At 57.1% G+C, this 13,905-nt stretch overlaps 1 protein-coding gene across 2 annotated transcripts in view; it reads right to left on the reverse strand.

Annotated features, from left to right (window-relative positions):
• Nucleotides 1–11,387: 11,387 nt before the first annotated feature.
• The window catches only part of CYTH4 (cytohesin 4), a 30,738-nt gene continuing 28,220 nt past the window's right edge, over nucleotides 11,388–13,905 (reverse strand). For both annotated transcript variants that reach the window (XM_038550659.1, XM_038550660.1), the window contains one exon: nucleotides 11,388–13,384. In XM_038550659.1, the coding sequence (XP_038406587.1) occupies nucleotides 13,312–13,384 (73 nt within the window). In that variant the 3' untranslated portion in view covers nucleotides 11,388–13,311. The remainder of the gene's footprint in view (nucleotides 13,385–13,905) is intronic.

Genomic DNA, 13,905 nt, shown 5'->3' on the forward strand with positions numbered 1-13,905 from the left:
GAGACAGGTCTCCACTGGGGGAGGTCAGGGCTGGAACGTGCGAGGGCTGAGAGAGTCCGTGAATGGACGAGGGATGAGTTCGGGTTGAACGGACCCAGGTTTGGAATGGGGAAATAAAAGCATCCTGGGTGGGGGCACTGGGTGTGGGACGAGCAGGGCATGTGGCAGGGATCTGATTCTTCTGTGGGGTGGGCTGGAATAAGCTGAGAGGGATGGCAGGGGGCCGCTGTCTGGTTGGTTAAGCCAGAACCCCACTCCCCATCTTACCTCTTCCCACTCCCCCACCCTCCTGCCTCCTCTCTGGGTCTGGTTGAACCCTGACCCCCTCCCTCTTTGCTGGGGTCTGGGTGAGTCCTTGGTCCCCTTGCGCCACACTGGTGCCACCTGCAAGATTAGGAGGGTGACAGAGGTGGGGTTGCCCCTGTGACTCAAGGTCGGGTGCTCCTGCCTCTGCTTTCCCTGTTCATACTCCCCTCTTATACTCTTTCTTCCTCCCCAACTCTTCCCCAAACTGCTTCCCTCTGTCCCCTGGCCTGGAAGGACCCCTTACTCTTTCAAAGTCTGTTTCTGCCCCCGAGGTGGAGATGACTTTGTCCCCATCCCCGCCACAGCACCATCTCCATCCTAAACCCAGTCCCTGCCCCAGCCTGGCTCCTCCCCAGTGCCAGCCTCCCCCCTGCGCTGTCCTGCCCCTCTCCTATCTCTGCCTCACTCCTGCCGGCCCCTGTCCTGGCCCAGCCCTGCCTTCATTCTGAGCCCTGTCCCAGCCTCAGCCTCGCAGATGGGCTCACTGAGGTGCCGGCCTCATTGGCATTCTGTCCACAGCAGCACCCGTCGCTGGCTGCGGGCGGTGTCGGGGTGAGGGAGAGAGGGAGAAAGACAGAGGTCTAGGTCGGCTCCCTGGGCCTCCTCTCTGGGCAGGGACCCCCGAGCAGAACTGGAAATAGCTGCTCTTTATCGAACACCTACTGTGTGCCGGAAACATCAGACAGCAGCCTCTCTAACCTCCCGGCGGCCCACCGTGGCAGGTATTATTCTCTATTTCACTTCCAGACATGAACGGATGTCTCCATGGTCGACATCGACAGGCCTCACCCTGGACCCAAGTCCTCCTGTCAGAGCCCCCACTCACTGTCTTTTGCGTGGGATTGGGAGGATGTGAGAGTAGTTGGCCCCCAACTCCAGCCGGTCCTGATCCCCGGAGCCCTGTGAGATCTCCGAGGCTGGTCAGGGCTCCCATGGGCACAAAAGAGGGTGAGTGAGGAGGATTCACAGGGAGGGGGAACTGAATGAGCAAATGCTTGGAGATTGGGACACTTTCGGGAAGACAGGCCTGGGCAGGGGATCAGAGCTGCTTTATCCAGGGCTTGAGGACTTGGAGACCAGGTGGAGTGGCTGGCCCTTACAGAGAACCGGAGAGCCCCTGGAATTTGTTAAGCAAGGGACAACTTGCTCAATATCATCTGTGTCGATTCCTTTTTTCTGTCATTGGTTCATTCTCTAGCCATGTCCTTGCTGGGACTGGTGATGCAGAAATACCAGTCACACTCTTGGCCCTCCAGGGGCTCACAGGCTCACCCGGAGAATGCATATTCGTGCATTCATATTCATGCACATTCGTAATAGCCCTGAAGCCCCACTGCTGCCAGGATAGCTCTGGTATACAGGGGACAGCCGAGGTGGATGAGAGATCTGGAAAAGTTTCATAGAGTCAGAGTCTGAACTGAGTCTTGGGGGGGTGTTCAGTAGAGGATGCCAGGCCCACTGGACTGGAGATAAAAAAGAAGATTCTAGGCGAGACAGAACAGCATAACCACCTGGATGCTTGATCCACCCTCTTGGATTCAGGCAATTGCTAGTAGTTTGGGTGTTCGGAAGATGGGTAGTAAGTAGCTCAGCCCCTTGTGTGCTGACCAGGGAGCGTGGCCTGAATAGAGAGGGCAGTGAGGGGCCAGGAGCAGGGGCCACAGGGAGGCAGGGCACAGGCAGGTCACCCTGTCTGCAAGATAGGAGAGAAAATGGAGAGACCTCCCTGGGGACAGACCTCCTGGGCAGGAGATGATGAAGGTCAGGGCAGAGGGGATGGATAAAAGGAAAAGCCTGCAAAGTATCCACCCAGCCATCCATCTAGAAATGTTTGCTAAGCACCTACTGTGTGCCAGGGACTGTGCTGGGCACCAGAGGCGGAACTAGCCAGGCTTGCTCACTGACTAGGTAGGTGGCTCTGGGGCTCCACTAGCGAGCGTGGAATGAAGACAAGTAGAATTAGGGGGTGGGCGATGGGCACTTTGAGCTCATGGAGCATTCCCCCAGCCTGCTGTGATTCGGGGTCGGGGAGGCAGGGAGGCGCAGGGCTAGGAGAAAATAAAAGGCATTTCCAATGGGGGAGTAGAGGGAGCTTGGCTGCTCTTTTCATTTAATCCTCATTGAATATCATTCCCATTTGTCCGGATGAGGAAACCAAGCCTCCGAGACTTCATCACTTGTCCCAATAGGTTAGGGGCGGGTGAATTTTTTCTGGGAAGTGCTAGGTAGGCAATATTTCCAGCTTTCGGGGCCATACCTCTCTGTCAACCAGACTCCAGTCTGCCATTGTGGTAGAAAAGGCAGCTGTATTCGGTACCAAAAATGAATGAGTATAGCTGTGTTCTAATAAAACCATATGAGCACTGGGATTTGAATTTCACATAATTTTCATGTGTCAGGAAATATTAGTCTTCTTTTGATATATATTTTTTAATATTCGAAAATGTAAAAACCATGCTCAGTTCCGGGTTATATCAAGACCGTTGCTGGCCTGTGGGCTGCAGTTTGGCCACCCCTGGATAGGAGGTGGGAAAGCTGGGTTTCCAACCCCGATCTGCAAGTCCATGGACTTCCAGCCCGATCAGCTCCAGAGTCAGCCTCCCTCCCGCGGGCTCTGCTCAGTCTGTCCCGTGGGTGCGGTCCTCTGGGACGCACGTGGGCACCCTGCTCCCAGGCAGCCAGGCCTGGGGAGGAGGCAGGGTGGGTGGGCCATGAGTTCTGGATCTGCCATTCTGGAAGAGGGTCCAGGGCCAGGCACTTATCGGCTGGGAAGACCAGAAACCTCTCTGGGCCTCAGTTTCCCTCCTCTGCCCCTCATCTCTGAGCCTGGTCTCCACTATTCCATCCATGCCTCTGCCTCTGTGCCTCTGTGCCTCCTGCATCCACAGCCAACCACCCTGTGCACCCTCCCTCCATCCTTTTTTTTTTTTTTTAATTTTTATTTATTTATGATAGTCTCACAGAGAGAGAGAGAGAGAGGCATAGACACAGGCAGAGGGAGAAGCAGGCTCCATGCACCGGGAGCCCGACGTGGGACTCGATCCCGGGTCTCCAGGATCGCGCCCTGGGCCAAAGGCAGGCGCCAAACCGCTGCACCACCCAGGGATCCCCCTCCCTCCATCCTTAACGCTGAGAATGACACCCCTGGTTTCTCTCAGCTGCCACCAGTGTCAACTGGTTTCTCGAAAGCTTTTAAAACTGAGGCTCCCCCTCCCCGGGGTGGCGGGGGTGGTTGGGAAAGGGGCACCGGCCTGCTGGAGCTTCCCGGGTGGGTGGCAGTGGAGGCGGTGAGGTGGCTCTAGGCCTTTTGAAAGGAAGATCTGTGGCTGATTATTATGGAAATCAGGCCTGAGCAGCGTGCCTGTTGGTGGCGCCGGAGCCTGGGCCTGTTTCTGCAGGGCTGATGGTCAGAGCTGCAGCTGGAGGGTCTGGGCTTTGAGGTGCTTGGGACTGGGGGCTGCAGTGCTGGTTTTATCTTGAGTCCAAAGGGAGGCAAAGGCTGTGGGGCCCACGTCCTCCCCCGTGGGAGAGGGATGGGGGCATAACCACAAGTCCCTTTTATTCAGCATGCGCTTTGCACCCAGCACTCTGCTAAGCGCACTGTGGCTGTTAATCTATTTAACATTTTCCATCCACGTGGGCGTTATCACTCCCGTTTTCTAGATGAGAAGATAGAGACCCGCAGAGGCAAAGCCCACAGGGTAAACACCAGAGAAATCTGAACCCGAGGCTGCTAACACCTGTGGCCACTTCTCAGACCTTTGGTCCTCCTGTCTCCAGCTGGAGGATAGGCCGCTTGGACTTCCAGGGGCCTCTGTGCCCCCTGAGCTCCCCACGCCTGTCTGGAGGGGGCATCTGCAGATGGGGAGACAGACCCTCTGCCTACGTGTGGGGCAGAGTGAAGGGTGAGGGGTGGTGGGTAGTGCAGAGGCCCCCACTTCCTGTCTATGCCTTGTGCCTTGACCAGAGGGTTTGAGGTGAGCCCAGAGGACCCCTCCTCCCACCCCGCCAACCATAGGTGCACGAAATCCCATCATTCAAAATCCAATTTCTTTATATGTTTCACATTCCAGAGAAGGGAGAGCAATCTCGGCTTAAAAGTGATGGAGGAAATAAAACCGGGAAAGTCAGATGGATTTGGTCACTCTGTGAGCCAGAAAAATGACCCCAGTAAAAGGCATGCAGCAGCCTTGGAAAAATTGTTGTAGAAAACAAGAGCGGCCATGGTGCTGCTGTCTTTGCTCTATAATGAGCCCGAGAAACCCACAAGTACCCAGGCAAAGGGCAGGAGCAGACGATTCACACTGGAAAGGAAGCACAGGTGCTTCACCACCACATGGAAAAAAAAATCCATTCCAGCTCAGAGACATGAAAGATATGCAAACTTTCATAATGTGATTCAATTCAAATTAACAAATATTTCAAAATACGAATTTGATCCACCGCTGAATCAGACTATCTTCAACTGAACTCTTGCGTCGAGCCTTTCAGAGCTCCGCAAATCCTCACAATGACCCCAATTCACAGAGGAGGAAACTGAGGCTAAGAGAGGGTAATTATGTGATTTGCCCAATGTTACACAGCTGCAGGGTATCTGGGCAGAAGCCCCTGACCTACTGCCAAGCCAGGGGCATTTAACCGCCAGGCCTGTGGTTCTCAAAGTGTGGTCCCAGATCAGAGGCACCAGTATTCCCTTGGGGACTTGGTACAAATGCTGGGGTCGGGCCTCACCTCAGACCTACTGAATCAGGCTCTGGGGCTGGGGCCCTGCTCTCTGCATTTTACCAAGCCCGCCATGGGATTCTGAGGCTAAAATTCAAGAATCGTTGCTCCGGGCTCTGGGTGAGCGTTCAGAAGTGGGCGCTTGCTCATGTTATAGAAGGCAAGTTCCCCTGGCCCAGCTCTTGAAATATGAATACATAGCAGGTATTCTGAGCTCGAAAAAATGGTCAGTAATTGCACTCCTGAGAAGCCGTATGGACAAGGTTTTATTCATGATGCTCTTGTAGACTATGTATTTCTAAATGTGCAAAACTGGAAACAATGTCAGTCTCCAACAATAGGGGATTGGGGAGAAAAACTGACTCACCTGCTAGATAGTCTTTTGTCATTTAGAAGTGAGTTTGTGAAGAATACACAACGCGGCCCAGTGAAGGTAGACGGCTGGTTCTGGTTTGCCCAGAACGCTCTTAGTTCTAGCTCTGACAGTCCTGTATTCTAGGAAACCCACTGACCCCTAGAAATGAGGACCCTTGGCCATCCTGGATGTAACGGGCATCAGCTTTGCAGTCCAAGTATTTCTGTTCTCTCTTCTCAAAGGGCAGGTGGCAGGATGGTCCTTCTCTTCCCCCTTGAAGTTAGGTGGCCATGTGACTTGCTTTGACCAATGAAATGTGGAGCCAATGCGATGTGTTATATCCAGACAATGCTCCTGGCAGCCTGTGTTGGGATGGCACCTCCTCAGCCTGGGGTCCTGAGGGACAGATAAGCAGAGACCCCTATCGAGCCCCGCACTGGGCCTACCATGTGAGCAAGACACAAACTCTTGTGTGTGAAGCCACTGAAATGTGGGAATTATTTGTTACCGCAGCATAACCTAGCCTGTCCTGACTGCTACCCGTGGGGGAATAAAAAAATTTCATGGTGTTAAGGAAGCCACGAGTTACAAACTTGTATGTCATGTAGCATGGCACAGATCTAACGCATAAAGCTTCCAGGTGTGCTGGAAATAATCTGAAGTTTTCATAATAAGCAGGTAGAGGAATTCTTGAGCTAAGTTTTTTCTTCCTGATGATTGCATTATCCAATTTTCTATAATGAGCATGCTTTATTCTTTTTTTTAATAAGGGATATTTTATTCAAAAAATACTTTCTTTGGGTCAAAGTGGAGGTTCTCTCTGGGCTCTTATTCATTAAATGAAAATCTGGAGGAGAAAGGGAAGGGAATTAAGCTTTTGCTTCAAAGGATCAGAAGGACTGTGAAGGTCAAGGAGTTAAGCCTCACTTGCGTCTGCAAACTCCCTGCCGGTTCCCAGGTCCTCCTGGCCTCAACAGCCCAGTGGAAGCAGTTGAGCAGATGCATCCCGATGAGGCTGGAGGTCCCTGTGCAGAAGCCGAGAGCTAGGGAGAAGGAGAGGGCTTGGGGACTTGGGAGTCCAGCAGCAGAACTAAAGCTTATACCCTCCCTTGGAGACTTGCAGGCCCAGACCACAAGACCGGCCTGCCAAAAGCCAAAACTGTAAACACTTAAGGTCAGGACCAAAGCAGCACTGGGTCTCCTTTGGAGGCCTGGGGCTAGCACACCTGTTTTTCTGGTATCACTGGAGTCTTTAAAGGGGATGGGGGTGGTCAGGGAGGACTTCCTGTGGGAAGAGGGCTTCAGCTGGTCTTAGAAGGATGGTGTGGACAGGTCCTGGCACCTATAAGGGTACCCTTGTTCTTGGCCTTGCAAGGAAATGAGTGGCAAATAATAATAATAATGATAATGATAATGATAATGATAATGATACGAGTGGCAGCTAAAATCTGTGGAGGGCCTGTGGTGGACTTGGCTCACTGTCCTTGTGGTGGGCCCGCACACTAGCACTGGGGCAGGACTTGGGGAAACTCATGAAGGGGACGAGTTCACTGGCATTGAGTGGTGGTAGAGGCCTGGGGCCCAGTGTGTTCTGGATAGAACCACTGCCCTTTGCTTCTCTAGGACTGAGCAGTCATAGGTCACATCCCTTCTGGCCCACTGGGTCACCTGGATGTCCCCAGCTGAACTCCCATGGATTTGACCAGTCTCTTGGGTGAGCATATGTCTCGGGGTCCCTGGGGCAGCCTGGTTTACTCCCCTCTAACCAGCCTTCTAGTATTCTCAGACGGGTCCCACTTTGGATGACATGGCTGCTCTACATCTACACAGGTCTCAAGTCAGGCAGCCTTGATTCCATGCCGGCTCGGGCCCTTCTGGCTGGGCTACGTGCCCCCAGGAAGTGGGGATCTATAAAGTGTGGATGACCGTGCTCACGTTGGAGGGTGTTGGGAGGTTGGGAGGCACCCTGTCGGCAGTGGCTGTGGAGGTAGTTATGCTCCATGACTGGCGGCCCTGGCCATGACCTATTGATGCTCGGGATGGCGGGGTGGCAGGGTGGTGGGGTGGTGGGGTCAAATCAAATCTGGAGCACTGGGTCTTGGTAGGCTGGTTTTGAGAGTCAGCTAAGAACTCACAGCGGGACATAAAGGGAGACCTCCGAGGGCACCTGGGTGGCTCATTGGTTGAGCATCTGCCTTTGGCTCAGGTCATGATCCTGGGGTCCTGGGATCGAGTCCCACATCGGGCCCCCCCAGGGAGCCTGCTTCTCCCTCTGCCTGTGTCTCTGACTCTCTCTGTGTGTCTCTTATGAATAAATAAATAAAATCTTTAAAAAATAAAAAAGGGAAACCTTCATAAATACTGCCTTCAAGGGCAAAAGTGACAGAGGCCTTAGCTCCTGCCTGGCCCCGTGGGTGCAGAAGTCTGTCAAGCTTCTTTGCTCTCTCCGCCCCACCCCTACCCCTGCTGCTCCTGTCCAGCCTCTGTGGGTCCCTTCCCCTCTGCTCCAGCCCCCTGCTGCCCTGTGCCTCCTTAGTCCCCTGTAAACAGCCAGAGGGACCTCCCATTAATAGCCTCCAGCCACTTGTGGGAGCCCTTCCCTGGCTCCAGGCGCCCAGTGGTCTGCCCTCTGGGTACATCTCTCCTCTGTGCCCACTGAGCGCTTTGGGGGGGCTCCCCAACAGGCCACGCCTCTGTGCTGGGGCTCCGAGCATTTCCCGGAGTGGCCCTGTCTGGCAGGTGTCCTTCCCTTCCTCCTCTCAGGCCCCCTTCCCACACCCCCCCCACACACCCTCCCCTTCCCTTCCCACACCCCCTTGCCGCCCCAGTGCTTTGCCCCTTGAGAAGGTCATTTGTCCCTCCCTCTTCTTTCTTCCCTGCCTCTGGCCTCAGACTCCATAGATGCATCGTGTTTGTCCTGGAGCCCAGTGCTGGCCTGGAACCAGGTACCGGAAGAGCATATTCTCCCCCAGGGAGGCCCTGTGGAATCTGGCTTTTCTCCTGGAGGGAAGTTGGATTTTCGGAAGAGGAGGCTGTGCTCACAGCTGCCTAGAGGAAGCTGAGTGGAGTGGGGTGGGAACGATACCGCCAGACGGGGGTGGGGGGTGGGGGGGGAGGAAGGGCTGCTGGTGGGGCCTGGTCGTCTCTGGTGGATGTGGGTCCAGAGAGGGTCAGCCACTTGTCCAAGATCACTCAGCAATTTGGGGCAAGGCCAGGGCTTTGACCTAGATGTGTCTTACTTCTTTAGCCATCCTGGGGGGATGTCTGGCAGGGTTGGGGAGGGGCATGCAGGCTGGGTGGGATGGCTGGGTCTCTGCTGCCCTGTCAGGTCAGGGGACAGGGGAGGGGGGGCTTTCGTGGGTCGGGGGAAGGAGGGGCTCAAAGCCGGCTGCCAGGGTGGGAGGAGACCTGTCTCTGATTCTTTGATGTTCACACTTTGCCGACCCCTGGGGAACGCCTGAGTCATCGCTGAGCCGGCAAACATATTTAGCTCCTTTCATTGTCCCTAGTAAATCAATTTCTCCAGGTCTCTCACACCTGCCGGCTGGACTCCTGGCTGCCCGCCCCCCATCTTCCGCCTGCTGGCATCCGGGCCCAGGGACCCTGCGCCAGCTCCGGGTTACTGGGTGAGAGGCACTCCCCCTCCCCAGGCAGGGGGCAGCCCGCCCCCTTGCTTCCCAGAGCCCCCTTGCTCTTTCCTACTCCGTCCCAGGGCATCCTGCGCCAAGCCTGTCCTCCCTTGTTCTGGGATGGCCTCTGTTCCACAGCCGGGTTGCTGGATCCCCAGTCAGAGCTTCATGACAAGGGGCACATGGGTCTCAGAGACTCGGGGATCACACCTTTATTCCTGCAGCTCAGCCGGCCCTCTGCTTAGCTCATCTTTCATGGACACCTCTTCCAAGAAGGCTTCCCAGATCTTTAACTCTCCTGCCCCCCTGAATCTTTCCTCCTCCGATGGGCCCAGCCTGTTTTGTACCATGAAAGCACGTGCAACAGTTTGCCTTGTAATAATGATAGCACTTAACATAACTCTGAGTAGGTACCCAACACTGTTCTAAGTATTTTGAACATATTGAATTATTCCCATTTTACTGATGGGAAGTCTGAGGCTCAGATGGCTTGGGAAGGTTGCTTAAGACACAGGGCAGAGCTAAGCCTTGAACCCAGGCCCTCTGTGTGGCTCTCACTACTGCCCCCCTGTGGCTCTTCACCGTGAGTGCCTTTCCTGGCACCTTCTCATCCGACCCCGCCCCCCCACACCCTCTTCCCCAAACAGTCTCAATTTCCCCCCCCCCCCGCCCCCCCCCTCGCTCCCCGGGCAGGGGCAGGGGCAGGGGCTGCACTGTGCCCATGTCTGAGAGTCCCTTGCACAGGGAGGTCCTCACTGGAGGTTTGTGCCATGGAAGTCACCCGGCCCAACCCTTCACGGAGGAAGATGGCATCCGGAGGGGCTAGGCTGCCCGTGGGGGTCCCACAGCCAGGTGGCAGAGAGCCAGGGTATCTGACCCCTGGGCTGAGCTGGCGCCACGGTGCCGGTGCCAGGGGAGAACGCAGGCCCGTGCTCACCTGCGCCCGTGGGGGCTGCTGGAGCCGCAGATCCCAGCTGCTTCCCTTTCCAGGGTGCTCGGCCCACAGCTCTGCTCAGGGCGGAGCCCCCCTCCGGCCAAGGGCAGCCTCGGGTTTGGCTACAAGGTGGAACCTCTCATTCACGTGTGGTGGGAGCCCCCTGCTGCCCAGAGCGAGGAGTGGCGGACCTCGGGGGAGGTGGGCCGAGGCGGCCCCTGGCCCCAAGTCAGAGCCCTTGGTCCTTCCCGGATTGGGATGTGGGCCCTGCCTTGGCCACTCCCCGCACCCAGGGCAGCACCAACTTGCTCCCAGTACCCCTGCCCCTACACACCTGCTCCCGCGGAGGCTGAGGCCCAAGGGAGCCTTTTCAGTTGTTTCATTCTAAAAATTATTGTGCGCCTACTGTGTGCCAGGCATGAAGCAGGGGTGGAGCAGGGACAGTCCAGGCCAGAGAGGAGGACGTTCACCGTCAGTGTGTGTGGGGGGGAGGTGCGGGCAGTGACCAGGTGAGCTCACCTCACCGCAAGATCAGGTGTGTGTCCTTCCCCCAACCTGGCTGCCAACAAGCACTCAGCACAGCTCCTCGGAGAAGCTTCTCTGCCCACCCTCTCTGGCCCCTGCGCCCCCCGTCTCTAACGGCACGGGCTGGTCTCGGCCATCCCTGCTCCTTCACGCTTGTCTCCCCCACCAGCACCGTGTCCCCCTGAGGGCGACCGCCGTATCTCCGTCATCCTTGCATGCCTGGTGCTGGGCATGGAGCCTGGTGCATGGAAGGTGCGTGGGCCAAAGGAGAGAATGCACGGAGAAATCCATCAGTTCGGCAGCTTCAGGTCTTCAAGGAGCAGCTCAACGGTGGAATTCCTAGCGGGACGCTGGCTTAGGGTGTGGGGCCCTCTTCCTCGCCCTGCACGTCCAGAGGGGGGCCTAGAATCCTGGAATTCAGGATCCTCAGATTGTGAACCACACGTGGGCTTGTCCCCCATGCAGCGCCTGGAACACTCTACCTACTTAATAAAAATTGTGGGAAGTACAAATAAATGAAGGTTACTGAATTCAAGCTCAGAGCCCTGCCAGTGACCACTGGTGCCAGCCGGCACTTGGGGCCTCGCAGAGGCAGGCTTGTTACCTCCCTCCCGAGGCAGCCGCTCACTCTCCCTGTGGCTGGAGCTGCCTGTTGGGAAGTTCTTCTGCCTTTCTCTGGCCTGGGCAGAGCCACTTGGGCCCTGGCCCTGCCCTGAAGGGACCTCTGTCACAAATGCAGCCTCTGGGGACATCTGTCTGGGGTGACAGCCCTGGAGCCCTGAGGATGAGGGCCCAGGGCCCTCCGAAGACCCACACTTTCCTGTCTGGCCTTCCAGCCTTCATCTGGGAAAGAAATGAGGATGAGTGGGGTGGGGTCAAGGATGGGAGATATGGTCACAGAGAGGAGAGACCCCTCTGGTGACATGAATCATGAGCTTTATTCTCTTTTCTGAGTGATTCCGAGAACAGGTGCTATGCCTGGAAAATCACTGCTTCCACCCTCTCAATGATGGGGGAGGCAGCTGAGGACCAGAGCGGGAACGGGGAGGCTGAGGCCACCCAGCCAGCCTATGCCAGCTGCGGGAGAGGACTCTGGAGCCCATGACCCTCAGCCCAGTGCTCCTTCCGTGGCCCCTGGCTGCCCTTTCAGGGGCCAGAGGCGGTGGCAGACGTGGCCCTCAGTCCCCAGGCTGATGTGGGGTCTGCGGAAGTCCTCAAAAGTCCTCCAAGGCCCCCTGCAGATGCCCAACCCGGGCCCTCTTCAGCACCATGTCCTTACCAGGCACTCGCACACCTCCAGTGACGGGGATCTCACCACTTGAAAGACAGCTACTCTACCCTGACTCCATGAAAGATGTGTGCGTGTCAGTGGGGGTGGAGGGGAGGAGAGCTCGCCTCCCGTGCCCTGGGGAATCCACCTTGCTCTGGCTCGCCCACGGGCTGGCGCTGGGGCAGAGGCAATCACGTATCCTGCTTTCCTGCTGGGGAACCGCCCTGCAGGGACTCCCCCAGGGCCTGTGCGATGGGGGGAGAAGGGCTTCTGGGAAGGCGCCTGTTCAAGGCGTCCTCCTCCTGGTTGGGGCCACCCTGGAGGCAGTGCCTGCTGGGAAGTCAGCTCAACTCTCAACGGCCCTACTGCGGGTCTCAGGATGCCGGGTCGCGGCTGGGGCAGCCCCTCACCTCCACAGGACCCCTGGTCAGCGCTCAGCCTGGAGGCTACGGCTGAGACTCTGCCACAAGCTCCTATGTCGCTCTGTGGCATGGGTGCTGCCTCCAGGCAGCCCTCCTGGTAACCACAGTTCATGAAGCTCTCTTTTCTGGGCTTCCTGGCCATACCACCAGCCCCGCATGAACATGTGTCTGGGATGCTCCCCTTTCTTCAAGAGTTCCACTTGCTCTTCCTCCAAAATGGACATCCTTGCGACTGGAGCCCACTCTGATCCTGGCTTCCCTGCAGCCTTGGGTGCGAGCCCCTCCCGGTGATCAGTCCACAAGCGCAAACACCTCCTGCCAGAAGCTTCTTGGGTGGATCCAGTACAATCTTGTGCTTACCGACAGGAAGTGGCCCGTGAGGAGGGAGGGGACGGCTTGGGCAGCACTGGGATCTGCCGTTGCTGGGGGCAGGGGGGACACGGAAGGGACCAGGACATTTCTATCCCAACCCCACAGTTTTCCAAGAACCAGAAGAGTGTGACCTGGCAGCAGGCACACATCAAGTTGGAGACCAGCTGCGACCAAGACCACGGGCACTGGGCTCCTGGCGTCTGCCAGCGGTTCCGTCCATGGGTCTGAGCTGTGTGTGTGTCCCTCAGGCAGGGACGGCTAAGCCCCTGCTGCAAACAGGGGAGGGGCTGGCTGAGAACCCCCTGAGCGGAAGGAAGAGGCATCACCACGGCCAAGGGCAGGAAGCACTCGGGATCCCCGTGGCCCCTCCTGCCTCAATGGCCCACAGCATTTCAGGTATAGGAGATGTTTAACAGAAGGGGAAACTGAGGCCCAAATGCAGGACAGGGTGCTGGGTGCTGGGGCTGGTTCCTATTCGGCTGTTTCCCTTGCTCCTTGCTGCAGTGACTCGGGGCAGGGAGTGGGGGCCTTTCCTAGCGGTGCCTGGGTGCCCAGCGCCAGGGGATCCGAGTGCCACCTCTGAGCCCTCGGGGTTTCCCACCCACCCTCTGGAACCCTGCCGCCCCTGCCACGCTCCTGTTAGCTTAAAGTAATGGGGACGGGGGTGATGTCTGTGACCCAGGAAAGGGTGCCCTGGGGTGGGACATGTGTCTCCCGGGACCACAGGTGGTAGGCTTCCCGTGAGGCCCCGCCCCTGGCCACCACCTCCAGGAAGCTCAGTGCTTGCTGGCAATCTTCTTCTTCCGAGCAGAGACCAGGTCATAGAAGGGGACACAGGTGATGCTGGCTCTGAAATGAGAGCAGGTGAAAAGATTGCAGGGCTGGGCTGGCTGCCAAGGGGGTGGGGATGGGGTGGGGGTGGGGGGCGGTCCTCAGCTCCCAAGGCTCGAATAGGGGCGTGGGTCTCCCAGGGAAGGGACGACCTGCCCTGCTGCAGGAGAAAGGCCAGATGGCCCCACCAAGGGCCAGGCTGCGGTGAGTCAGCCCCGCCCAAAGTCCCATGGGCGGGGGTAGAGGGTGAGGCTGAGAGCGGACAGCCTTCAGAACTCTGCCCCCAAAGTTCTGTGGACCCCTCTTCCGAATCCCGGGAGGAGGGTTGCCTGGGGGGCTCAGTGGTTGAGCGTCAGCCTTCAGCCCAGGGTGTGATCCCCGAGTCCGGGGATGGAGTCTCACATCCGGCTCCCTGCAGGGAGCCTGCTTCTCCCTCTGCCTGTGTCTCTGTCTCTCTCTGTGTCTCTCATGAATAAATAAATAAAATCTTTAAAAAAAAAAGAATCCCAGGAGGAGGTGGAAAGAGCCCTGGTGGAGCC

The sequence above is a fragment of the Canis lupus genome, chromosome 10 (assembly GCF_011100685.1).
Source record: "Canis lupus familiaris isolate Mischka breed German Shepherd chromosome 10, alternate assembly UU_Cfam_GSD_1.0, whole genome shotgun sequence".
Classification (NCBI taxonomy): domain Eukaryota; kingdom Metazoa; phylum Chordata; class Mammalia; order Carnivora; family Canidae; genus Canis; species Canis lupus.